This window comes from Phaenicophaeus curvirostris, chromosome 2, assembly GCF_032191515.1.
Source record: "Phaenicophaeus curvirostris isolate KB17595 chromosome 2, BPBGC_Pcur_1.0, whole genome shotgun sequence".
Taxonomy (NCBI): domain Eukaryota; kingdom Metazoa; phylum Chordata; class Aves; order Cuculiformes; family Cuculidae; genus Phaenicophaeus; species Phaenicophaeus curvirostris.
The window spans coordinates 39,293,274-39,320,664 of NC_091393.1; the positions used below are offsets into that span (position 1 = coordinate 39,293,274).

The 27,391-nt window shown below is 39.4% G+C and overlaps 1 protein-coding gene across 1 annotated transcript; it reads left to right on the forward strand.

Annotated features, from left to right (window-relative positions):
• Positions 1–2,618: 2,618 nt before the first annotated feature.
• On the forward strand, positions 2,619–27,097 carry DSE (dermatan sulfate epimerase). The gene is made up of 5 exons (XM_069851747.1): positions 2,619–3,136; positions 16,011–16,264; positions 19,353–19,592; positions 21,084–21,291; positions 24,002–27,097. Exons 1-5 carry the CDS (start codon positions 2,721–2,723, stop codon positions 25,761–25,763), a joined length of 2,880 nt encoding a protein of 959 aa, XP_069707848.1. The 5' UTR covers positions 2,619–2,720; the 3' UTR covers positions 25,764–27,097.
• The last annotated feature ends 294 nt before the right edge of the window (positions 27,098–27,391 follow it).

The following is a 27,391-nucleotide window of genomic DNA, read 5'->3' on the forward strand; positions in this document are numbered from 1 at the left end:
GATTTTACTGAGAACAAATGAGAATGACTCTGTAGTCCTGCTTTTATCACTGCCTTATTGACTTTCTTCCAGATCTTGACTCTGAATGTGCTGCCTATAGATATACTATAGATTGTTTTTTTAGTTAGGCTGTTGTTAATCTAAACAGTGTGGTGTAGGGGTTGCTTATATGCATGTACAAGGTGAAAAAAGGCTTTTACAATCTCTTTTAAATGCACACATGCGTGGGAGGAGAAAATGAGGGGATTGTTGAACTCTTAAAATATAAGCAATGATTTTTAGACAACCTTGGAGGTGGTTGATGACAGTGAAATGCTAGGAAATGTGTGTCTAGATTTACAAAGAAGGACGGAAACCTTACTGTATATAATCTCTGGTCAGAACAACACTAATTTAGGGAAGTCTTAAAATCATCCCTAAATTTGTGTACATCCATAATTCTCATAGAAGTGCAGAAGTACATCATGTTTCAAATGTTTTGGCTGGGTTTTTTTGCCTCCTTACTTTCAAAATATACTGTTGTATGGTCTAATTATTTGCAGATGAGAATACAAGCAGACTTGAGTATGTTTGGGTAAACGGTGATGCATGTTTCTTTTTGTGTGTATGTGGTGAGAGACTATGTAGATATAGTAAAAGTATTACCAAATAAGCCACTCTGTGATCTGCACAATGTGTCCTATAGTGATTGGTTTACATCTGAAAATGGGCAAAACTTACAGAATCACAGAATCACCAGGTTGGAAGAGACCCACCGGATCATCGAGTCCAACCATTCCTATCAAAACACTAAACCATATCCCTCAGCACCTCGTCCACCCATGCCTTAAACACCTCCATGGAAGGTGACTCAACCACCTCCCTGGGCCGCCTGTTCCAGTGTCCAATGACCCTTTCTGTAAAGAATTTTTTCCTAACGTCCAGCCTAAACCTCCCCTGGTGGAGCTTGAGGCCATTCCCTCTTGTCCTGTCCCCTGTCACTTGGGAGAAGAGGCCAGCACCCTCCTCTCTACAACCTGCTTTCAGGTAGTTGTAGAGAGCAATGAGGTCACCCCTCAGCCTCCTCTTCTCCAGGCTAAACAACCCCAGCTCTCTCAGCCGCTCCTCATAAGGCCTGTTCTCCAGCCCCTTCACCAGCTTACTTGCAAAATGCATTAAAATATTATGAAAATGTCATCTTCCGTTACTCTGTGTTAAAGCAATTATGCTACTCAGTGTAATACATAAATGGAGGCAGTCACAGTGTGGAATATTATTTTTACCCTAGGCAGAAATGCACAAGAAAAGATGTACTTCTTGGCGAAAGATGCTTGCTCCCAAATTAATTTTAGGTGTTGAACACAGGCATCTAGAGTGTCTATGTACCCTGGAGTTATGAAGGGACCCAGTCTTTCAGGGTTGTCTCATTGTCTATGCACATAATAATAATGACATTGTTGAATCAGGATGTGGGATCTAAATAAGGTTTTAGCAGCCTAAGTTTCTGTTAGAAAATTTTGGCACACTTAGGTGTAGAGAGCTATGGGGAGAAATAAAAGGTTGCTTTGTACTTAAGCTTCATATGAGTTTTATGACTGAATCCTGTGATACAGGTTTTCCATGGAAAAAACATTTCATATTTGTTCTTAGGTTTTCTTTCCTTCTGTCTATTTCTCCTTTTAATAATTGAAAACTACTGTTCATTATTTACATAAAACTCTCTCTCTTGGGTCTGCTTTCTGTAACCTTTCCCCTAAGAAGAATTCTAGGAATTTGCTGGCTTTCCCCAGGGGGATCTGGGCCGTGTTTTATCTGAGACTTTAGGCCAGATAGTTGGTGATTTTTATAAAGTAACTTACTATGTATGTTTAAATACTTGCATTTAACCTCTGATTTGCCATTTGAGCATATTTTGAGAAGTCATGTCTGTAGGAAAATATGTGCTTTAATTTAACGTTCAGCCGCCTTGGTAGCTGGCAGTAAATCTCCACATGAAAAATGGAGAGCCCTTTAGAAAATACTGCTACTACTACTACTAATGCAAAAACTCAAAATGCCCTGGAGGCAAGGTATTTCAGCTATTTTTCTAATGCTCTGCTGCTTTCCCTTTTTTTTTCCTTTCTGACTTCTTCTATTATTTTTTTTCTTTTTTTTTTTTTTTGAAAACAAGGACACATCAGAACCAGAGGCCTCAAGCACAGTATAAAATGACCCTGGTGCAAACCTCCAGCATTCCTTCTCCTTCCCTCACCAGCTGCTAACATCAGCCAAGGCAGCACGCAGTCTTGGCTGCAGCCAGCACAAGCTCCCTGGCTCTCCCCCTTCCTTCTCCCCTCCCACTGCTCTCCAGCTTGCCAGTACAGTCAGCACTGCTTCATATTAGGCATTGTTGCAATTATTTGAAATCTTGACTACAAGGACTTTCGATGTGTTCCTTCACTTTGTATCAAGCTATGAGAGGGACAGTTGTGGGAAGGAGGGGCTTTTGAAGTATAGTTTTTCTTTAGGATGAATTGCTCAGTAGGTATTTCGTCTGAAGTATTCATATAGAAATGATTTGAAAGCCACCTGGACAATAAGTAGAGTCCTCTAAGTCTAAATGGAATCATATTTCCTAGAGAGCATCCTCAATTATAGAGTCTCGTGGATTCATTTTCTAACTTTCTCTTTCATGTCCGTCTGCTATAGGATATTTCAAAGATGGTTTGGCTGCCATTGAGACTTGGAGATCTGATGCCACAATGAGGACTCACACACGGGGAGCCCCAAGTGTGTTTTTCATACATGCGGTTTGCTTCGCCTTTGCCTACGGTGCCAGGGAAGACCCAGATGCAATGGTTCCTTTTGTCAATGCCAACTATGACAGCTACCCCATGCTCTACTTCTCCAAAGGGGACGTGCAGACTCTACGTCTCCAGGCTGTCACCACACACCGGCACATTGCGGCTCGTCTGGTTGAAGCAGTGCAAACGATGCTGTCAAATCCCCTGGAGTACCTTCCTCCCTGGGACCCAAAGGAGTTCAGCGCTCGATGGAATGAAATTTATGGCAACAACCTCGGGGCTCTGGCAATGTTCTGCGTGCTCTACCCTGAAAACATCGAGGCCATCAACATGGCCAAGGATTACATGGAGAGGATGGCAGCTCAGCCTAGTTGGTAGATTTTTGTCTTTTTTTTTTTTTTAAGTTGTTCTTAATGTATAAACTGCTTGCAGCTAGGGCACCGAGTGGATGAGTGAATTGCTTAAGTTTTTTCAGTTGTTCTAAAGTTCACCTTCACAGTGGCTAACTTTCTGAATGCATTTACCCTCACCTGGACCAGCAGTGGCACACAGCTTTTCACCTTCACTGGACTTAACCAGTTGCAGATTAATGCTGAAAGGAGTATGACCATCCTAATTAACTGCTTAAAGTTTAAACTAAAAAAAAAAAAATTATCCAAACTCATGCCCAATCAGAAACCAGGGTTTCAAATCTGTTTTGTGGCTGGAAGTGCTAGAAGTGTTACTTTTTTATTATTCCGTTTTTGGGTGGGTTTTTTTTCAGATTCCTACAATTTCTTTTGGGTAATTCTTCTTTAGGTAGAATTCAGGAAAAGGGAAACTATGAAAAAGGTATAATTCAGTCTAGATAAAAGTGACACTGAGCTTTTGCAGTCAAATGCTTTATGAATGTTCTAACATCTGAGCCTTAGTTCAGACTTCCAGCTCTGCTTTTGCTGTGCCATTCTTGGGCCTCTCCTTAAGACGTAATACAGCACAATAAAAACAGTTGTCCATCTGATTACTTTACTGGAACAGTTTGAGTAACTGACATTTTAATGATCCACTCCTGGATTAATTTCACTTGGATGTGAGTTTCCATACACAGCTTCCTTGCTATGCCACACTCTTTCTGTGAGGACAGAAGTCAATGTTCTCACTCTATGAGTGAGTCTAAAAATTGTGACCCCAAGTTCTCTCTCCTTTTCCTTGCCTTCCTTTTCAATATCCACCAGCAATTTATCTCCACTTTTTCCTCTGGTGGACACTTTTCTCCCACTTACCTGCAGCAGCTGCCTTGCATGGTGCACCTTACTGACTGTGCCCCAGGGTTGGTGCCACTGTGAGGAGGTCCAAGGATGGAAATGTGGGCTTTGCCAGCGCAATTTTTTCTGCCCAGGACAGTGAGTTGGAGCTGTGATGGGGCACTGCACCCCTCTGTTCTACAGCTCCATGATTGCAGCAGCTCAGCGGAAGTCTGAATTGGGTTTCAAGTCAGCACAGAAGAAAGCATTAGCTCTTTAAGTGCTACTCATTGTTCAGACTACTATTTCCTACTTTCTTTGGGTTAAGACCAACTTGTAGCATTCTATAAATGGCATCTATCCATCGATCTTCATTGGAAGTATGCTGGAATTGGGCTAGTGTACCCTGGGATGCATATCCTCCTGATGGACATCCTTTAAAAGACATTGCAGTGTTGGGATTCACCTATGCCAAGTATTAAAGCAGTGAATGCCACAGAAATACAGGAGCTATAACACAAGCAGTGGTGGGAGAGAAAAGGACTTGAGTTGCTTGCATGTCACAGGAGAAAAGGCACATGGAAGTTGGGAAAAGTAGTGACACAGCACGGTAGTGGCTGTTTCCAAAATCTTCCACTGAAGCATAGCATACAAAGCTTCAGTCTTACCTTCACAGGCAATCTGCAGGACAGTCTTTCTCCTGGCACACTGGCAGAGGGACAGACCTGTACAGAGCGGAATACAAGGACATGTAGGCACTTCCCCAAGAGAGACAGGCTGCTCCAAACCGGACATCTTTTTGCCAGTTTCATTATTTGCTCTCTTTCTTAACTTGTTTTGGTTGGTGTAAACACATAGTTACATAGCCATCTTTTAATGGAATAAGAAAGAGGTGCAATTGGTTTTGTGAGTACTGGAACTTGTGTTTGTCTTTCTCAGATTCCTACATCTCACTCACTCCCTCGATAACTTTATTTCAGTACCTCCCCTGGAATAACTGCGGTTCCTTTGTCCCTTACTATAATCTTAGGAAAGAATCATAGGATAGTTTGGATTGGAAGGGTTCCTTAAAGGTCATATAGTCCAACCCTCCTACAATCAGCAGGACATCTTCAACTCGACCAGGTTGTTATGAGCTGTGTCCAACCTGACCTTGAATGTTTCCAGGGATGGGACATCTACCACCTCTCGGGGCAACCTGTTCCAGCATTTCATCACCCTCTTTGTAAAAAAGTTTTCTTCCTTATATCTAGTCTAAATATACCTCCTTTTAGTTTAAAACCATTACCCCTTGTCCTGTCACAACAGGCCCTGCTAAAAAGCTTGTCCCCATCTTTCTTATAAGACCCCTTTAAGTACTGACTGCCCGCAATGAGGTCTCCCTGGAACCTTGTCTTCTCCAAGGTGAATAACCTCAACTTTCTCAGACTTTCTTCACAGGAGATGTGTTCTATCCCTCTGATCATTTTTATAGCTGCTCCAACAGGTCCCTGTCATTCCTGTGCTGAGGAATGGCACAGAGCTGGACACCGTACTCCAGGTGGAGCCTGATCAGAGCAGAGAAGAGGGAATGGTTGGACTCGATGATCCAGTGGGTCTCTTCCAACCTAGATATTCTATGATTCTATGAGGGGCAGAATCACCTCCCTGAACCTGCTAGCCATTCTTCTTTTGATGCAGCCCAGGATACAGTTGGTCTTCTGGGCTGCCGAGTGCACATTGTAGGCTCAGATCCAGTTTTTCATCCACACAGTAGCCTCAAGTCCCCCTCTGTAGGGCTACTCTCAATTATATCATCCCTCAGCCTGTATGGATACCAGGGACTGCCCTAACCTAGGTGCAGGACCCTGCATTTGGCCTTGTCAAACCTGATAAGGATCATGTGGGCTCACTTCTCCAGCTTGTCCAGGTCCCTCTGGATGGCACCCCGTCCCTTAGGCATGTCCACTGTACCACTCAGCTTGGAGTCATCTGCAAACATGCTGAGAGTGCTCTCAATCCCACTGTCTGTGTAATTGATTAAGATATTAAACAGTACTGGTCACAATATGGAGCCCTCAGAGACACTACTCATCACCAATTTCTATTATGGCATTGAGCTGTTAACCATTACCCACTGGATGCAACCATCCGACCAGTTCCTCATCCACTGAACAGTCCACCCATCAAATCCATATCTCTCCAATTTAGAGGGAAAGATATTGTGGGGGACCATGTCAAAGACCTTACATAAATCCAGCTAGATGACATCTGTATTGCTTCCCTTGTCCATTGATGTAGTCACTCCATCATAGAAAACCACTAGGTTGGTCAGGTAGGACTTGCCCCTGGTGAAGCCATGCTGGCTGTCTTGAATGACCTCCCTGTCCTCCTTGTGCTTTAGCATAGTCTCTAGGAGGATCTCTGGCACACAGGTGAGGCTGACACGTTGGTAGTTCAGGGTCCTCCTTTCTACCCTTTTTTAAAATGTGTGCAATGTTTCACTTTTTTGAGTCACCAGGAGCTTCTCCTGTCTGCCAGGACTTTTCAGATATCATGGAGGGTGTCTTGGCAACTACATCAGCCACTTCCCTCGGGACTCTGGCATGTATCTCATCACATCCCATAATCCTTTTTTTTTCCCAGCTGACCAGATACTGATCAGAATCAAGCAGATATCCTATATCCACTTGATTTTGATAATATTTACCTCCCCGAAACTATTGTTTTTGTCAAGCAAGTGTCTTGTGTTACCTTGGTGAAAGAGGAGCCATGCTTTTCCCGTCTTTCCTTTCTGACGTAGACATGTTGTTTGGCAAATGGTCAAGGTCTGATCAAGGTTTATTCAAGGTTCTCTGCTTTGCAAAAATAGCATTTAGTAGGGGAAGTACAGAAGGAGGAAATCAGAAATGTAGGAAACAGGGCTGGGCGAAGTCATCCTTTGTATAACTTCCAGCATCCAAGAAGACAGCTTTCCAAGTGCTGTGACAAAAATATGGATCCGGTTTCCATTTCTGTTTTTCCGCTGAGAACTTGTGGCTGAATGCTGTTAACATGGAGTTCACACTATAGCTCCAGCAACAGCGATGGTAGGAATATAGATCCCCCTCTCTTGTCCAATAGTGATTTTCAGGAAAATGATAGGAATGTAACATCTCTGAGGTGTGTACTATTCTCTCTGGCTTTGCTCAAATAGGTCAGCTGGTTCAGAAGCTGATGGAGAGGGCAGACTGATTATGTAAATCTATATTTTCTAAGAAACTCAACTAAAAAGTACCAGCAAAACATGTTACTACACACGTTTCTCCAGGAGAACAAAGATGGCACATAGGAAAGTTGTTGCTTGGTCACTACTAACAAGCTTGTTTTATGGCATCTAAAGCACAGCATAAGACTGTATATGAACCATTCTGGCAATACCACAGTAGGGGAATTATTTAGAAAAATGTTGTCCAGTCTAATTAGGCATATTTAATTTCCTTCAGACTTTGGGGAAAATAGTTTTGAGTAAGGTATTATGAATTTTATCCCTATTAAAGTATTTGAGGGTACACATGTTCTGATCAGGAGGGTGGAAGTATGGAGCAGTTTTGATGCTGCTCAAACTTGGAGCTTTGAATATTGGGAGACTCATCTACATGTCATCTGTAAAGAGGGCTTGTCCAGAGAGGTATCAGTGAAGTAAATCAGAGGAATTTTTCTCTCTCTAGACTTCCTCTGTAATGTAGGTGCCTAAATTATTAGCTACGTTGACCTGAAAATGTCTTTACCACTGAGGAGTTCGTGAACATGTAGTGGAAAGTTAAATCTGACTGTCATATAGATTCCTTGCTTGTAGTTTCATTATTTCAAGAGTATGATCTGGATTTCTTTGGACTTCGGCTGACGTGGCACTGACTCTAAAATAACTCTATAATTTTAAAAAATCCTGTTGGATGAGTTTTCTCTGATTTGCATGGAGATATTTAATAAAATATAAGCCTTATCAGAAAACTGATACGTATTTTGGTAGTGTGTGCAGTAGTTGGATAAAATAAATAGTTTAGAATGCCACACTGGTTATTTGTCCCAGCATGTTAGGAGATTAAAGAGACTGACATTTTAAATTTCGTCTTTACATTGGCAATTATACTCAGTAGTCAAAATATGGTTCAGTATATCAGGACACAATTATGAAAAAGTCTACTGTTAATTGATGCACACATGGAAGGTGCATGCAATTAAGCACTTTTGTTTTTTTCTCATCAATTACAGTAGTCATTTTATATCACATAATAAAGTAAACCCTTAACTGAGATCCCATTCATGCAGATTAACAAAGCTTGAGCCATATGTCATAACAACGATGTTGATAGGGGTACTTCTCATAACAGAGCATCCATAATTGCTACATCCTGGAGTAGGTTTACATTTTAAAATAAACGAAGGGGCAATGGCTAAGAGCTAACTATAACAATCACCCAAAATAATAAGGGAACCAACAATGTTTTGGAGACTAGCAGGAGCGGGGAATAAGTGCATTAATATTTTGGTAAAGATAGATAACTTTAGTGTTTTTTACCTGTAAAACTTAAAAACTGCTGTGATTTGTTATCTAGATAATGCCTAAAACCTTAGGGAAAGTTTGTCTTTCTATTTCAGCTGTATTTTCTTATTTTACAGAGAACAGAGGATATAGATGCATTTTCTGGCATGTTATCTTTGTCTGGCCCCTAGAGCACTCCCCACCAGAAGTGCATTTTTGGCCACAGGGATCTGTACTCGTGATTCTTTCCATATGCTTCCTTGGCCTGTTCCTGCACCAAGCAGAATGACGTAATTGGAGTCACTCATTGTGCAGAAATAAGAGTCCAGTCAGATTCTGTGTTTTGGACAAAGCAGTGAAAAAGTCTCTTTTATACCAAGCCCAGCTAATAGACAAATGCCTTAAAAGTTCACAAATTCTGCACCCCTCTTACAGTGGGAGAGTCATCCCCATTTGCAATTGCCAGACGGGAGATTTCAGTACTTTTTTTTTTTTTTTCACTGTTGTGTAGTTAACACACTGGTTTTAAAGACAAGTATGTTACCAATGTGCAGTAAGGTGTGGGATTTGTCAGTAAGCCTGGCTCCATGGGTTTCACAGGGTAGATAATTACTGTTGAGCACATGCAAACATTCCAAGGAAATAGCAGCAAGTAAGGAGAAGTTAACAGGAGGCTTCAGCGTAAAAGATCTGTGACCTTTCTGCTATTTCTTATTAACCAGCAATATAGGCTTCTGTTAGTCCCTTTTTATGAAAAGTATTGAAGCATGCTATAGGCGCTGTTGCTGTTAGATAGTGCTCAGTGTTGAACATTAGAGATTACAAAGTAAAAATACATAAATATAAATAATTAAATGTGTAGAAAAATATACAGCTAAAATAAAATCACGTGTGAGAAGTTGTAATAAATTGAGTGTCTGTTCTGACACCACAAATTTAGAATATGTGTTTGATTTCCAGTAATGAACCAGCAGTTACCTTCAAAGAAAACTTAGGGGTTTATACGTCTATGGCATAGAAGCTAGTGCAAAAGGAGCTTGAAGGATGCTGAGGTAGTCTCCTATAGGGAGGAAGAAAAAAGAATGGGAAGGGTAGGAGGATGAATTTGGTATCTGGAAGATGTATTATGTTAGCAAGTGAAATATCAAACTCTCATGCTGGTTTTTATCTTTTTCATATGTAGCGTTTAAAAATAGAAATTATGCATGACTGTGAAATTAAATGGCTAGCTGGATTTTAAAGAGTTTATTATACCTTCTTTTTGTAACTGATAGGATCTCTGGGAGATAAATTAGCACTGAAGTCCTGTGGTTCCTGCAGGGAGCTTACTTTGTGGCGTGTCTGGTATAAAAATTTGCTACAAGAGCTAGAGGTAATCTGTTGAAATAATAACATAAGTAAATTTCCATGTCTGTTTAATATGGCCCTGAGAACTACTAAAACAGACTCAGTTCTTGTTTATTAATGTGTCAACACAGAAGGATTGTGATTGATACTAAGAGTGAGCCCAGTGTGAAAAGGATTCTCTTGTGACCAAAGCTAAAATCAAGAGAGAAGGATCTGAAAGAAGCTTTAGAAGTGGCGAAATAATTATTATAGACAAATGGGGAAACAGAGGGAAAGAGGATAGAAAGTAGATGAAGTTTTCCAAAGGAGTAAATTTTTAGTTACCTCCTCAATACCTAAGCAGTGCAATCCTACTTTTATAGAAAGCTCTTAGAACTTCTGAAAAAATTTGTCTGTGTTGCCTTTTTTCCATATTGATATGAGCATAGCCCTTTGCATTTATCCACTCTTTTGCCTGTCTCATACGAACTGAGCTACAGTGAACGCAAGTGTGTCAGGGTGGCTGCTGCTAAAACAGGTCAAGGTAAAGAGATAAGGGCAAACTCGTCATGCTTTAACTTAGACTCCAGAAATACAAATCATCAGTTTTTTCAAGGATGTTTTTTATTCCTGTTTTTGTTGTTTCAAATGACAGAGCGTTTGGGTTGTGCAGATACTGGGGGTTGTGTGTTGGCAGCCAACCAGAGAAATGCAGAAAGGGTAAAAGCTGCAAGGTTGTTTTGGATGAAACATTTTTTTCAAGGATTTTTCTTTTTTATTTCCCAAACAAAAACTGGAAGATGTTGTTCCGAAGAAAATATTTCATTTGAGCACAAGAAAATATTTTGGTTCGTGAGCTTTGTAAGAGAATACTGAAAACTGAGTCGAGTTTATAAAATATATGCTAGTGACCTCTTTCCCCTTGGTAGGTATGCTCCCTCTTGGTATGTATACTCCCTCTGGCCACAGAGGAATATTTCTCTCCTTTGCCTGACGGAGGGTTTAAAGCCATATCTCCTTCACCCAGAAGTAGGTCAGAACAATAGCAAGGGTCTTTGGAGTGCCAGGGCATTGTCATTATCATTGGCATTGGGAAGACTGTACAATTAAACAATGCATTTAAGGATCAAGGGATCAGTTTGCCTCATTACCTGCCACACTTGCATCCACACTTGACATTTGATGTGCATTAATCATGCTGTTAGCTAGCTGTCATGTCTAAGATAGATTGCATCAAAATGCACTAGAGGGTTGTCCTTGAACTAATTTTCACCTGTAAGTCTTCAGAAAAGAATCCTGACTCATTCCCTGTGCATCTACTAGTGAGGGGTGGGACTGAGGTGGGACTACTGGCATGTTTCTTTCAATCACTAACTTAATCTGCCCTCTGCCTCCAAGAGTTATTCTGCTGCAAGTCATTTGTCATGGGAAAGTTTGGAGCATCAAACTTCAGGATGTGCATTACTTGTGTGATATATGTGTCAGGATGTGCTTAATAGTTCAGTTTGCATGCAGTGATGCCATATGACTTATTGACATAGACACTAGAACTCAGATCTCATGCTGCCTGGAAAGGTATTCTGTTTCTCAAGCTAGAGAGTGTTATTTTCCTGTTTACTTCGATTTGTGTTTAACAGCTGGATACAAAATGAAGGAAAGGTGATTCTAAACATCCCACAGGCCAAGATCTGGAAACTCAAGCAGAAGAGTTTGATTTAAATCCTGCCATGAACTGCACAGATGATGTTTTTTTTCCCTTTTGGCTTATATTTCTTAGACAAATGCTAATACTTCTGGTTTCAGTAAGGAAGTAGTTATTAGGACAGAGAAATGAGAGACAAATACAGAAAAGTGTTCCCACTGAGAGAAGAGACATTAGTACCATTAAGAATGTTGTTGAGAAAAGGAGAGGTTGTGGTAATCTTACCACAATTTTTCTCATTTTTGTTGTTGTTGATATTGGTTATTAATTCCCATCCGAAGTTTTATACAATTGGTATACTTATTTAGAGCATGGAATCACATTTAGAGAAGATGATATGCATACTCTCAGCTTTGGACAATCCAATGAATGCATGATAGTTCTTGACATCGTAAATTGATTACTGAAGAATTGGGTCTTAACCTCCCCTTCAGATTCATTGTTCATTGTAGAGGTGGCAGATCTAAGCCAGATAACCATGTTGCACCGTTCGCAACACATGTAGGAAAACCATACTACTAATACATAATACCAACCTTACCCATGGTATCTATTTTTCCCCAGTTTCTTCATAGAGGGTTTGTATCGAACTCTAAATGTTTAAAATGAAGTAAAAGAAATATTTTATATGATGCAGATGAAGACAACTTAAAAGAACACCTCAAGCATGTATTTGTGCTGTGCTATTCACAGAATTTGTCCAGACAGGAGTTCTTTGTGCCCAACAATGCATATGGCTTTGGATGTTTATAGGGTTTGATCATTAGGTAACAAATCCATTCAGCACCTTTTGCTCTTTCCAGCCTTCTCAAGTTTCTAAATACAAGTATAGGTATATAAGTGTAAAACAAATATGGTTGTGTGCTATCTATAGGGATACATTTATGGTTTAGCTGTTATTTTGAATTAGGTTTTAGAATTTTTGGAACAGTTGCTTTTGCTAAAAGTGCTTACGTTTGCAACTCTGTAGTTGCTCTATACTGAAAAATCCATTACAGATTATTTTTATTTACTGTGAATTATTTTTTGTAACATCTGGCACCTTCAAATGACCAAAAAGGCTAATGCAGCATTGAGGTAAAGGTTATTTGCTGTCTTCAGACACACTTAATTGCTGAAACTATGCTCATACTATCTGATGTTAGGTTTTACTCCTGAGAGGCTTAGAAAACAGCTGTTTTCCGGTACAAAGCATGTCAATCATAGAATGAGTTGGATTGGAAGGGACCTTAAAGATCACCTAGTTCCACTTGGCTTTCTATGTTGAGGGACACTTATCACTAGGCCAGGCTACTCAAGGCCCCATCCAGCCTGGCCTTGAACACCTCCAGGGATGGGGCAGCCACAGCTTCCCTGGGCAACCTGTGCCAGTGACTCACCACCCTCACTGTGAAGAATTTCTTCTAATGTCTAATCTAAATATTACCCCCTTGCAATTTAAAGCCATTCCCCCTCGTCCTATCACTACATGCCCTTGTAAAAACTCCCTCCCCAGCTTTCATGTACGCCTCCTTCAGGTACTGGGAAGGCCGACACAAGGTCTTCCCCGAGCCTTCTCTTCTCAGCCTGTCCTCATAGAAGAGATTCTCCAGTGGTCTGATCATCTTCACGGCCCTCATCTGGACCCGTTCCAACAGCTCCATATCCTTATTTTGGGGATTGCAGAACTGGACAAAATACTCCAGGTGGGGTCTAATGAGTGACAAGTAGAGAGGGTGAATCATCCCCATTGACCTGCTGGCCACACTTCTTTTGATGCAGCCCAGGATACGATTGGCCTTCTGGGCTGCAAACGCACATTACTGGCTCATGTCAAGCTTCTCATCAGTCAGCAGCCCCAAAACCTTCGCAGGGCTGCTTTCGATCACTTCACCCTCCATCCTGTATTGAAACCATGAATTGCTGTGATACAGTTGTAGGACCTTGCTCTTGGCCTTGTTAAAACTCACGAGGTTCACACAGGCGCACTTCTCCATATTGTCCTGGTCCCTCTAGATGACATCCCGTTCTCCTGGCATGATAACTGCACCACTTAGCTTGGTATCATCTGCAAACATGCTGAGGGTGCACTCAATCTCGCTGTCTATATCATAAAAAAAAAATGTTAAATAACACTGATCCTAGTACAGACCTCTGAGGGACACCACTTGTCATAGATCTTCATCTGGACATTGAGACATTGACCACTACTCTGAATGCAACCATCCAACCAAGCAAAACTAACAATACTTTGGCAATTAAGACTCATGATATAGCTAGTTAAAAGTGCGTTCGTGTGTTAAAGGATTTCTGACAGCAGTTGCTGATCTGGGGTGTTGCATATAACCAGCATAGAATGCAACTTTACTTTTACGTATAGGACTAACAACATTTTAAGAGTTTTTTCAGTGATAAGGAAAGATGAAAAGCCCGAAATAGAGATGCAGAGAATTAATTGAGATCGACAAATAACCAAATTACTCAGATTTTCAATTTTTGTACCTCTATGAGAGTTAGAAGAGTTGCTTGCCCAGTTCAGCTACTTTTTCTTCCAGTTTATCTGGAAATACGGAAAAAAATGAGCATCTAGGAAAAGCATGTGTTTCAGCTTACAGATCTGTAATCTTTTGCACAACAATTAAGTGAAATCAGAAGTAAGAAATTTTAGTATACTTGGCTGGAATTCTTCACTGATAAGTTTAGAATTTGAACCAGAAGACGAATGACAGAGAAATGTTCCCAACACTGACCACAAAGATTAGCATGTGGATATGGGTAAGATGAGTAGTAAATTTTTAGAACTATTTTTTCCTGATGCTTTGACAGTTATTTGTTATCACACTTGCAGCTGTTTGTCTTAATATTATTCACAACAGTTTTCAGTCAATGCCTGTCAAACAAGAAACAAAGTTATGCAAACAAAATAATCAGTCCAATAAAAACCCTGGTTCAAAAAAAAAAAAGTTCAAATCCTGCTTCTCGATGCTGAATGCATTCATGTATTTATTTAAAATCTGTGAGACAGGGACTTCATTAAAAAAAGGAAAAATTAATGTAAAAGTTCACTCAGCAGAAGATGGGATTGAAGCTGAAAGAAGATAAACACTGAAAACTATTGAAAATTCAGCTATTCAAAAATCTTACAGAGGCTTTCCTTACATGCAAGTATGAGTGTGCTAGGTTCATTCAAGTCCTTCCTAAGATATTAGATATACTGTAATAAAAAATAAAGGTTGTTCTTCTCACTTCTACATAGTTGCAGTGTTGTAGGCTGATGGTCGTAATTTCTGCATGGTTCATTCATGCATTTTGAATGCAAATAAATGATCCTATAGCAGAATGAGATTTTTTTTTAAATCTTGTTCTTTTGGTATTTTTTCTGACCTGTTTGTTCATACTGCTGCTTATACAAATTAAGATTAAATCATATTTGTAGAGTCATAGAATAGGTGAAGCGGGAAGGTGTACATCTTCATGAGCATAATACAATTTCCACTAATTGCAGCAGGACAGTTTCTCAACTCAACTATTTAAAATTCATTTCTGTAATAAAAAAATATATTGCAAAGAAAGAGAAAGAAGAGAATAGTCATGAAAGCAACTGATGATTGTTCAGTTTATCAAAGATTTTTTTCATTATATTTTTTTACATTTCCTTTTCTGTAGAACCGTGGCCTGAAATTACTGTCAGAACTGCAAAATTTAAGGCTTTTTTATGCAGTATATGCTTGATTTAAGAGAGATTTAAGAGATTTTTTTGTTCTATACTACCTCCACCTCACTTATAAATTTTCTGGGTACAAATTCACTATTTTGCTACATTAAAGGTAATCATTGGATACAATAAGGTAATTTCTAGAAATTAATTTTGAGTAGTGGCAGCATCTTACCTCTATTTTATGTTAAATGTGTTTTTTAAAAATGCTGTTAAGTATGTTAATTTGAACTGTAGTCGTGAAAGTAAATTTCATTATCTCTACTCTATCCTTGAATGCATTTGTGAAATGAAGAAACAACATGGTGAATTATTTTATGATACTTTTTTAAAGACAACTTCAGTCCCATAGTCACTATTCAAGAATTCATCAACATTTTGCTCCTTTGCAAAACAAAAGGGTTGTTACAGATTTTTGGAGGAGTATAAACTATGTGATACTTTCTCACAAAAAATATGTGAATCTTGCTTCATATAAATATACTCCATTTCTGTACAAAAAATATTATGCATACCTGTTTCTCCTAGAAAAAAAACCCAGAATATAGCAAGCACCGTTTTAATACTTAACAGCTTAATCTTTCTAATAAAATTAATAAGATTTGAAGGTTAACATTGTCCATACTTAGGAATGAAAAAAAATGCTTTTGGTGGCTTGGTAAGTAGCTTACTACTGTATTAAAATTCAACATGAATTGCCTGATTTCAGAGGCATTAAGTAATACGCACCCCACAGTGCAGTAGCAGAGAACAATAAGTAGGTGAAATTCAATTAATTGTCATCTTTCTTTATTGACAGGCTAGTGAAGGATGCCCCGTGGGATGAGGTCCCTCTTGCTCACTCCTTAGTTGGTTTTGCCACCGCGTATGACTTCTTGTACAGCTATCTTAGCAAGACTCAACAGGAGAGATTTCTTGAGGTAATTGCCAATGCCTCGGGATATATGTACGAAACATCATACAGACGTGGATGGGGCTTCCAGTACCTCCACAACCACCAGCCTACCAACTGTGTGGCCCTGCTGGCTGGAAGCCTGGTTCTGATGAATCAAGGTATGTGTTAAACCATAGGAACGTTTTTCTGAAGTTTATCTACTCAATCAGCCGTTTTTCTAGCAAAGTTCAGGAACTGATAGAAATGTTTCTGAGAGTACAGGTAGCAGTATTGGGTTTGCTCTTTTGCTGCTTAGAAGAATTTAATTTACTGAATAGAAGTCTTTGGGAAGATATACAAGGTATAATATATATGCACATATACCTATGTATTTAATTTCAGTTGTCTAAGTGATTCTGGAATTTTTACCTCATTGTAAGAGTTAAAAATGCCCTTGTGTATCATCTGTCCAGTCCAGATTTACGGACAAGGTCTTTCAGGATAGCTTATCAATAAAGGTTAATGCCACTAGTCTCCTTACTCAATACATTGAGAAGGTCAGCAGTCAGAAACACCCCATGCTTTGAGCTTGGGAGCTGGACAACAGGATCACCTGGGATCTTCTGTCCTGTCCCCCTGAGAGAGCTACCAACTTTATCCCCTCAAAGACTACAGTTCAAGACCATTCTTTCCGGCATCCTTTTCTATGGAGCAGTGCTTTACTTTTTTCCCCCTGAACCAGGTGTCATCTCCTTTGCTTTGGGGACTTAAACCCATCCTTCCTAGTTCTCAGGTGAATAACCTCACCAGTTGCTTTTGGCTGCTTTGCCAGGGGGGCTGCCCATTTCCTTCTTTCTAAGTGATACACTGTGAAAAAGATTGCAAGTCACAGAATCAGAGGGAGCATTGTTCAACAGAGAACTGGCAGTCTGTGAGATGATTCTGCTTTTCATTAGACTATAGACCATAAGTGTGCTTTTTGCCAAACAGTGTCAACATCACAAATAAAGCTGGGCAATATTTCTTTCACCAAGGGTTAGCTGGGGAGGAGGTTTGAGGAGGGGAAAAAAAGTCAGTTCAGCAACACTTGAGCAGTTTGAAAATTTGTGCTGATATTTCAAATGAAAATAGGTCAAAACATCCACACTTTATATTTCTAAATGAAAATTCTGTTGTTTTCAATATAGAGCAACTTTGTTTTAAAAAAATAAAATATAAATGAAGTTTTTCTATTGGTCTAGATATTTTTAAAAAAAACAGTTTCTTAAAAATTCTCATTCCAAGATGAAAGAGGCCTTTTCTGAAGGAAAAAAAAAGGAAGGGAGAAAAAGAGGAAAGTAGTGTTGTCACTATATCAGATGCATAGTAATTGCAAGCAGTGTGTCTCAGTGTAGGCTTTCTTCCAAAAGGTTTAAATTTCAACTAATAATTTTAAACCCTATTCAATTGCAGAAGCATGCCAAGACTAAATAGCCAGCTTAAAAACATGTAAACATTGTCACAGGACTGAAAAATTAAAGTATTTGAAATGAATTCTAGGCACACACATATACTGAAGCATTTACAGTTCAAATTAAGACTGAAATATTCAAAAAAGAAACTTGAGTACCTTTTTATGGTGATGAATTATTATTATTGTAACATACTACAACTATAAGGTTATAGCATAGATACAAACTAAGTGAATGGAACATATATGCATTGCAATGGTAAATACACTATGTTGAAGCACTGAAATTAGCATTCTTTTTAGGGCAGTAGTCTAAAGCTATAATAGCTATTATGGCTGTTAATGTCACAAGGGAAGACAAGTGTGGAAGCATTTGGGATTTTATTCAGACAGACCGCTGTGCTGCCAGCTCCATCAGAGTAATGAAATAGTGTCAAGATAGCTGTGAATAAAGTAACTAGAAGCAAGCAGCACCACCTGCCCCTGTTGCTCAGGCCTCCCCCATCATAGTTGTATCTTCAGCCAGCAGAATGTTAGATTCAGGCTGTGTGTTCAACTTGATCACACTGCATTTTTTTTCTCTGTTAGCATGATTTGGCAGCCTTGACTAGTTCATCCCTATGTTCAGCATAATTACAAGTACTGTGATTGTGGCAATGAAATGAAAAAGTCTCAGTAGATTTGAATGTAGCTCGTGCTCCCTTAGCCTGGCACTTGTACTTCATTCAGCAGGCACCGCTTTACCATATAATGGAGTGTAACATATGCTAGCTGAGCTCTGCTGTATGGTCAACATAAGTCTGGTTAAATCTGTGACCAGACACTTTAAGTTAGGTAGATACTAAGTTGCCGCATAGAAGCACAAGGTAGTTGGTCTCTGTTTAGTCCTACCTCTCTTGCTGGTAAATACAAATGAAAATAAGAGGAACATAACCTTTCCTCTGCTGGAATTCATGTGCTGCCTTCTACAGTACTTAAATGTACTGCTGAAACTCTCATGCTTGTGCTTGTCCTTTGGTGAAGGCAGACGTGCCCTGAGAAGAGCTTCTGGCAACCTCTTCACAGCCCTTGTTTTGTGTAGAGCAAACCAAAATATCAAGATCTCTGAAAGTCTTTTCTTTAGAAGAAATAAATGAGTTTAGGGCTTGTATATGTAGAGTCTGAAACTTAAGCTAGTTGGAAGATTAATTTTATTCTGGGTTTCAGGAATCTGTATTTGAAATTAACTGTGCAAAACTTTCCCCAAAAAAATTCTATTTGGATAACCTTTTAGGTTGTGCAATAAAATACAAATATAAGTAGAACAGAACATGTCTTAAAGTAGAGCCCATATGAGCAGAATAGTAGTTAACTGCAGCTCAAATGTGAACGTCTTTGTAATTTTAAACTCCGAGGATCTCCTTACCGCACTGGTGAACATGCCAGTAAATAATGACTGATTAGAATATTTTCATTATTGGAGCCCTCTAGTGGGGACTGTAAGTATTTTCATACAACTTTAATGTGAAATGCAATAGTCTTGGTGTGGCTCTTCCCTTTTTGCATGTCCTGAATGCATTGAGGAAATTTTCCCTTTGAAATGGAAAGCATAATCCCACTTCATTAGCAAGAGGTGTTTGATAGATTTTCCCTGCTCATGTGGCCTTGCTTTGTTGTGGCTGTATTTTTTACTACAGGGACATTGCAGCGCAATGTTGTATTTTAGAGCTCTGAATTGCAGATTCTTTGTTGTAAAGGACCCCACTGTGGGAGTATACATGGCATAATCTATGATGTATGATGCTGTAATTAGGTTTGCCAACATATTTTTCTTTCAGGCTATCTTCAGGAAGCTTATTTGTGGACCAAGCAAGTGTTGGCAATCATGGAGAAGTCAGTAGTCCTGCTGCAGGAGGTCACAGATGGCTCCCTCTATGAAGGGGTGGCTTATGGCAGCTACACAACCAGATCGCTGTTTCAGTACATGTTTCTTGTCCAAAGGCACTTTGACATCAATCACTTCAGCCACCCCTGGCTCAAGCAGCACTTTGCGTTTATGTACAGGACTGTCCTCCCAGGTAGGTCCTTTGGATGGAGGAAGATGAAACTTCCAATTCTTGAAGCAGCAGTAAATTTGATACTTGAACTAGGCCATTAGAAGATAATATTTTACTTGGATTTTTATAAAATAACCTTCTCCTTGGATTTTACCTTCTCCATCTGTTGAAATAGTGACATCCTTGTTTATCACTGTATATTAAAGATCATTGTTTATTAACCTCTGGCTTTTAAAACCAGTGAAAAGATCATTTGGAGAAAAAGCAGTGCTTCAGAATTTGATTTCTGGTTTTTGAAGTTTGAAACAGATCTGTTTCTGGGGCTTCCACTTGAAAAATCATATTCTTTGAGATTCTATAGATGCTTTCCTTTGCCAAAAATTATCATACTAAAAGATAAAGGTGAAAGGAATAGCAAATGATGAAGCCAGGGTAAAAGAATCAGTAAAATGTAGGAAAGTTCTACATGATGACCAGTTTTCCACAGAAGAGTGAAAAAGATTTTTATACCACGTTTATGAAAATATTTTTCTTATGGAAATTGTCATTGGCTCAAATGATAGGTTTCTCTGTGCAGTCCAGAGGTACATCAACCATTATTTTTCTCAATGGGAGAGTTAAGCAGAAATAGTTGACATCACTAGTGGGGCAATTTTGCACACTTTTTTAATATTTCTGTTCTCTTGCTGCGTCTTGCAATGTATTTTAGCATCTCTAGTTTGAAGTCCTGGTTGTGACTGAAAAATGGAGATATACAAATACAAAACTAGTTATAAGTTAATAAAAATTCCTGGCCTCTTCTAGCTGTCAGAAGAGATTTACTTTCAGGCAGCCTTACAAGTGTTAGATGATGTTTTTGTGCTGCTTGTTTGGAGGACAATTCATTAGGAATTTATGTTGTTCAAATTGCTGGTTAAAAAGATCATAACAACTTTATTGCCTATAAGGACCCAAAATCTAGCCTTGTATGTTAGAGGGGCTGAGTGAAGCTTTGGGATGCCAACGCAGGTATTTAAGGAACTGCACTAACTCTCTGTGAGACCTCCAGCATCTACTGGGGAGAGGTTTCTCAGAGGAAAGTTAATTCATGAAAGTTGTTTCAGACTGAAGCTGGTTTTTTTGGGGTTTATTTTGCCTTTTGGGGGGCAGCATGTTTTCTTGCTTTAGCAAATTTGGATTGACGTAGGAAAAGTGAAAGCACTAAACAGAAAGTCACCTTTGCCACATTTGACTGAGGAGAGGAAGTGGATGGGACATTGCCGCTTACTCTGTTTGTAGTACTTTGACTGTAGCTCAAAGCTGAAGAAGGTGAGTATTCAAGCTAGCTGTAGCAGAAGGAAACAGCTCCTGTGTAACCTGTTTATGGCTCATTTACAGTTAGGTCTATAAGCATCTGAAAAGACTGCTTCTGTTTGTGTCTGTTTTTACTGCTTAACTTCACCATCATGCTCTACAAATGCATCTTTGTATGTTTATTTTTCTTTCTTACATTCCTTTTCACTTTTTCCCAAGGGTTTCAGAGAACTGTGGCCATTGCAGATTCCAACTATAACTGGTTCTATGGGCCTGAGAGCCAGCTGGTGTTTCTTGACAAATTTGTCATGCGCAACGGCAGCGGGAACTGGTTGGCAGAGCAAATCAGAAGGAACCGAGTGGTGGAGGGCCCAGGGACACCATCCAAAGGGCAGAGGTGGTGCACTCTCCACACTGAATTTCTCTGGTATGAAAGGGAATGAGTGGGCTCAAAAGGAACCCGATTACTGCTTGCTCTTAGTGATAATTAATTCTCTTCACATTTGTACTGTAGAAGCCTAGATTGGGCTGGGCATGTGTGACCCAGAGAGTCATTAGGCTTAGAAGAATTTCACTTAGCGTAGATGCACAGTATGTGTTGCTACAGAGAACACCTTGGTTTTATGCTACATCTGCTTTTGTGTTTTCTTTCCATTCTCTATTGCTTTTATAGAATACAAGCAATTTTAAAAGATCTAGAAATTTGCCTGTATGTATCCTTTAGTTTACTTGGTCTATTCTAATGGTTTTTAATCCCAATGTGTTTTTAAGAGTTAATCCGGTGAATCTTTAAAGCCTAGTTTACTTTTAAAAGCTATTAGTAATAAATTTTCTCTTTAAAAATCTGAAGTAATGTAAGCAGTAAGACTACCGTTAGTTGTTTATACACACTTATTTGCAAGTTTTGCTTGGAAAAAGATATCACAATAGATTACTAGATCCATATTTTCCATGTAATTTACAGGTCTTTTAACTTGTCTGTCAGCTTTCTAAGGGGAAGAAATTAAAAGACCCAAGAGACTTCAGATGTACATATAAATTCCCTCTGTCTGGAGAGAACAAGTACATTTTTGAGGAGTCAGTGTAGCTCTATTTCTCTCCCTTAGAAGAAAAATATTATTGAATATATATTGTTTTGCATTTATGATATTGTCGCAGTTCAGCCCCAATCTGATCAATTTTGGCAACTAAGCCTGAGCAGTTAGGCTCCCAGTTCCCTTCTCCCCTTCCCCCAGGGAAAGGGAAATGAGAGGAAAAGACTTGTGGGTTGGAAACTAAACCAGCTTTATTTAAATACTAATAATAATAATATTAATAATAAAAATACAATTAATAAGAAAATAATAAAATATATATAAAATTGTGTCCCCTTCCCGATGACTATACATTAGTACAGGTGTTGCAGAGGAGGCACAGAGGGCTAGGAGGGAACTAGACTCAGGAACTGAATTCAGGAATGCATAGATCCAGGATCCAGGCAAACAGACAGACAAGGTCCTCAGAGGACGTTGGCCATCAAAGAAGAGAGCAATACTGTCCTGATCTCTCAGTGTTATACCAAGTATGACATATATGAGATGGAATACTCTGTTGGTAACCTGTCCTGTCCGCCCCTCCCTGCAGGTGTGACATTTTTTTCCCTCTTTGACTTACAGCACTCTACCAGCTCAAAGATTGCCTTGGTTGCTTTAGGAATAAGCATAAGCAATGGCTTTTCTGCATGCCAATGCCCCATGTTAGCACTTCTAGAGAGAAATGCTGTCCGAAACACATGCATTTGTTAACTTTCAGAAGATTAAGTTTCTCAGGCAAGACTTAGCTGCAGTTAGAAAACTGATTCTAGTTTAGCTCAAACATTAGTATGCATGTTTATTAGAATCCAAGCACCTTTCACCTTGTTATTTGCAAAACACAGAACCTCTCCTCTATAACCCCATTCCATCATTTTTTTCTCCTGTGTTCTCCATCAAAATTTATACTTAGAAAATTCTTTTTGATGTCAAAGGAAAAGAAGTTTTTAAGAAAAAAAAAAGAAAAAAATTATCTGAATATTCTGACAATTGCCTTTTCCCTGTGCTGCAGTGTTAATCTTGTGATGAGCATGTCCACTTGCATAAGAGTCTCAGGAAAGAGGTCTGTTTTTAGGGGAATCTCCATCAAGGACCATTAGATATGGAGCAGGCTCCTGGCACTGGTTGGAATTATGTGAGGCTGTATGCAGGACATGAGCTGTGGTTGTCTAGGGTCTAAGAGAGGCTCCTGGTTAGCTGTGGAGAGTAAATTGGATGAGGAACTATGTAACAGAAATATCAGTGGGCTTAACAATGGTGCTTTTTATTTCAGTTGCTTAAAAACAATGCCAGAATGTTAGGTTCTGTTTTCCATGCTGTGTGTTTGTTTGTTGGGTTCTTGTTTAACTCCTGTAGATCAAATAAAGTAGATGTTATAAGCATTGTAACCTTTCCTGGAAATGAGACCTTTTTTTAAACCAAATATCTTATATCTTACAGTTTATACAAGAAAGCCATGCAAAATTTTCTTCAACCTTGTTGGAGAAGGAAACTAACATACACGAAGTTATAAAAATAGTAAAAACTCATAATTCAAAATGCCTTTTCATTAAATTTAATTTGTTGCTAATTCTGTTTGGAGACTACAGTCTTCTATAAACATCGGTTTTGGAGACATGCTCTGTTTCTCTTGGTTAAGTAATCAGTAAATAGGTGCAAATGTTGATGTCTAGTGTAAAATAGATTGTTTACAGCCTGGTCCTAATGTACCTTTTTTTAAAGGATTTGCATTGCAGACAGAGTTTTATGATGTAAGACAAAATGTGGGTACTTTAAAATGATTAGTACTCTAATTTTCAGACTGCAGAGGGATTGGTTGCTTTAAATATGCACCAGATACTTTCAGTTATTATTCTGTAAAAAGCACACAACCAATTTGTATAGGGATTACTATGATAAGTATCATTACAACTATGTGGTTAGTTCACTCAAGAAACATGTGTGGGCTTTATATTGTTAGCCTGCTCCTTGATGTAAATGTTGAATGATATTTTGAGTTTTGTACAGGTGTTGATAATGGAATCAGTCAAGTGATTTTTAAATCCATTTTCTTTGTGTTTTTGGCAGGTATGATGCAAGTTTGCACTCTGTACCTCCGCCAGACTATGGAGTTCCTAAGCTGCATTATTTTGAGGACTGGGGAGTGGTAACCTATGGAAGTGCTTTGCCAGCGGAAATCAACAGGCCTTTCCTTTCCTTCAAGTCAGGAAAGCTGGGAGGACGTGCAATATATGATATTGTTCATAAGAACAAGTACAAAGAGTGGGTCAGGGGGTGGAGGAACTTTAATGCTGGCCATGAACACCCAGACCAGAACTCCTTTACTTTTGCTCCCAACGGCGTACCTTTCATAACAGAAGCTTTGTATGGGCCAAAATATACTTTTTTAAATAATGTGTTGATGTTTTCCCCTGCCGTGTCCAAGAGCTGCTTCTCCCCATGGGAAGGGCAGATTACAGAAGACTGTTCCTCAAAGTGGCTTAAGTATAAACATGACTTGGCTGGTGACTGTCAGGGGCGAGTGGTTGCTGCCATGGAGAAAAGCGGGGTGGTTTTTATCAGGGGAGAAGGAGTGGGCGCATACAATCCTAAACTGAAGCTGAGAAAATTGCAAAGAAACCTCATCCTTCTCCATCCCCAGCTTCTCTTGCTAGTGGACCAAATCCATCTAGAAGATGACAGCCCCCTGGAGGCAGTGACCAGTTTCTTCCATAATGTAGATGTGCCTTTTGAAGAAACAGTTGTTGATGATGTCCATGGGGCATTTATTAGGCAACGTGATGGGATATATAAGATGTACTGGATGGATGACACTGGCCACAGCGAGAAAGCTACCATCACCTCAAGGATGTATCCCCGGGGTTATCCGTACAATGGCACGAATTATGTGAATGTAACAACACTCTTGCGACACCCTGTCACGAGGACCATTTACCTTTTCATTGGGCCCTCTGTTGACGTGCAGAGCTTCACTATCCATGGAGATTCTCCACAGCTGAATGTTTTTGTTACCACCAGTGAGCATGCCTATACAGTGTACCTGTGGCCTGTTGAGGATGGGTCCCGCTCTGCATTTGCACAGGTTATTGCAGACCGCCAGAAAATTGTCTTTGATCGAGCCTCTGCCATTAGGAGCTCCGCCGTGCCAGAAGTGAAGGACTATGTAGGAATCGTGGAGAGGAACCTGCAGCATTTTAAGCCTGTTTTCCAGCAGCTTGAGAAGCAGATCTTGTCTCGTGTACGTAACACAGCTAGCTTTCGGAAGACTGCTGAGCGCCTGCTGAGGTTTTCAGATAAAAGACAGACAGAGGAGGCCATTGACAGGTTATTTGCAATCTCACAGAGGCAGCAGCGTCAGCATGGTAGAGCAAAGAAAAACAGAAAGGTAGCCAAAGGCTACAAATTTGTTGATGCCGTTCCTGACATTTTTGCACAAATTGAGGTAAATGAGAGAAAAGTGCGACAAAAGGCACAGACTCAAGCACAAAAAGAATTGCCTGTAGATGAAGATGAGGAAATGAAAGATCTCCTGGATTTTGCAGATATCACTTACGTGAAGCACAAAACTGGGTTGTCAATCAAAGGCCGATCAGGGCTGGGACAGATGGTGGCAACTGCTCGAAGTAGTGCCCCATCAATATCAGCTTCTTATACCCGCCTCTTTCTAATTCTCAACATTGCTATTTTTTTTGTCATGTTAGCAATGCAGCTCACATATTTTCAGAAAGCCAAGAGACTGCATGGCCAAAGATGTTTGTATGCAATACTTTTAGTAGACAGCTGTATATTATTGTGGCTGTATTCTTCCTGTTCTCAGTCACAATGTTAGCAGAAGACCTCTACTAGTTGACCAGTTTATGGTCATATAAGTCTATGCAAAAGCATTAACCCTAATAGGGACAAAGTTTATCTTCTTTTTTCTGAAACATTCCAAAAACAGCTGGGTAAAGATTGGTTTCAGACCAGAAGGGATGGAAGAATGGGGCAAGCTATGAATATCTCAGAAAACAAAGTACTTAATAAGTACTCCTCGTCTCTGTTTCAAGTTGGGCCTCACATCTGAGGGAATGTTATGCTTTGTTCATCAGAGTTCAGTAATGTAAAGTTGTAATTAATTTTTTAGTGAGAAGAGCCCTCTTAATAGATTTATTTCTAGGGGCTTTCTTTTTTATACAGAATCGGGTTTGCATTTAGTGAGATTTTATTTCAGGCTGCTATGGATGTCTCTGGACATTCTCTTGAGAAAAGGACATTCAAACACAAGCATGCAAGGCAGACCTTAGCAGTAGATTTCATTTCTCTCTGCCAAACCAAAGGATGCTTCAATATCGAACACACCTGTATAATTATTGCAGACCCTTACATCATGTCATCTTTTTCATGCTTTACAATCTAGCACATTGGGAAGCAGCAATCATGTCAATACTTGCCAAGTGAGAGGCACAAGGGCTAGTAGGCAGCAGCAGAAGGCAAATAAGGGGCTAAATCAAAGGGTAAAGGATCACAAATCTCAGGAAATAAACCCCTTTATCTTTCAGTCAAGTGTAGACTGTAAAAGGACAAATGCTATAGGGTCTGTCTCAGGCAGGGTTTCACAGAAGTTTTCTATAGATTAAAGCACATCTTAGTAGGGAAATAGTGTCCTAGATCACTGTTCTTCCATATGCAATTGTAAAAGTACAAACAAAAAACCCAAAGCAATACTGTGGTAACCTCAGCAATTGCCAGTATGGAAAAAGGGGTATTAAGGAAATATTTAATGTCTTTTTTCTGTTCACGGGGTGAGAAACAGGACAGTTAAAATTACGTGAACAGTCTGTTCTCTATAAAGCACCAGCAAGGGTTCTACAAACTCTTGGTGGCCCCAGGTCAATTATTTGGGGATTAGTGGTGAATGGAATCATGTGGCTTATGACAAAAATAAACTTGACATCTCCACATATATCCCCTTCTGTTCATTAAACTGATTTCAAAAAATCATAGCTATGAGAGAATGGAAGCTCTATGGAATTGGGGCATATATGTACGTCTTTACAGAAAAATGATTCTTCCAGTACATTTGCTAAATAAAAATCGTTGTAATTGTCTCTGTGGAGAAGTGGGTTTTCTTTGATTAAAATATTTTTCATTATAATTATAGTAATGATGTTCATCAGCACTTTGTTCAAAGCATATTAGTTTCCTCTTCCCTGCACCTGTTTGGGTATCTGTTGTCAACATTGCTGGTTTCAAGCTTTCTGCAAATCTCTATTGAAATGTGATGAGATTTCCTAGTCTAAACATCTTTAGCGAATAGATCAGAATATTTTCAATAAGCTCCAGTTACTGAGCCAGTTCTGAGCACTGTATTCACATACATAAGCCCTACTACAGTAGCCAGTGCCTGGATTTATCCAATGCAATTTGATACATTTAGTCTGAGCAAAGATTTAGGACCCCAGTTAATTTTTGATCTAT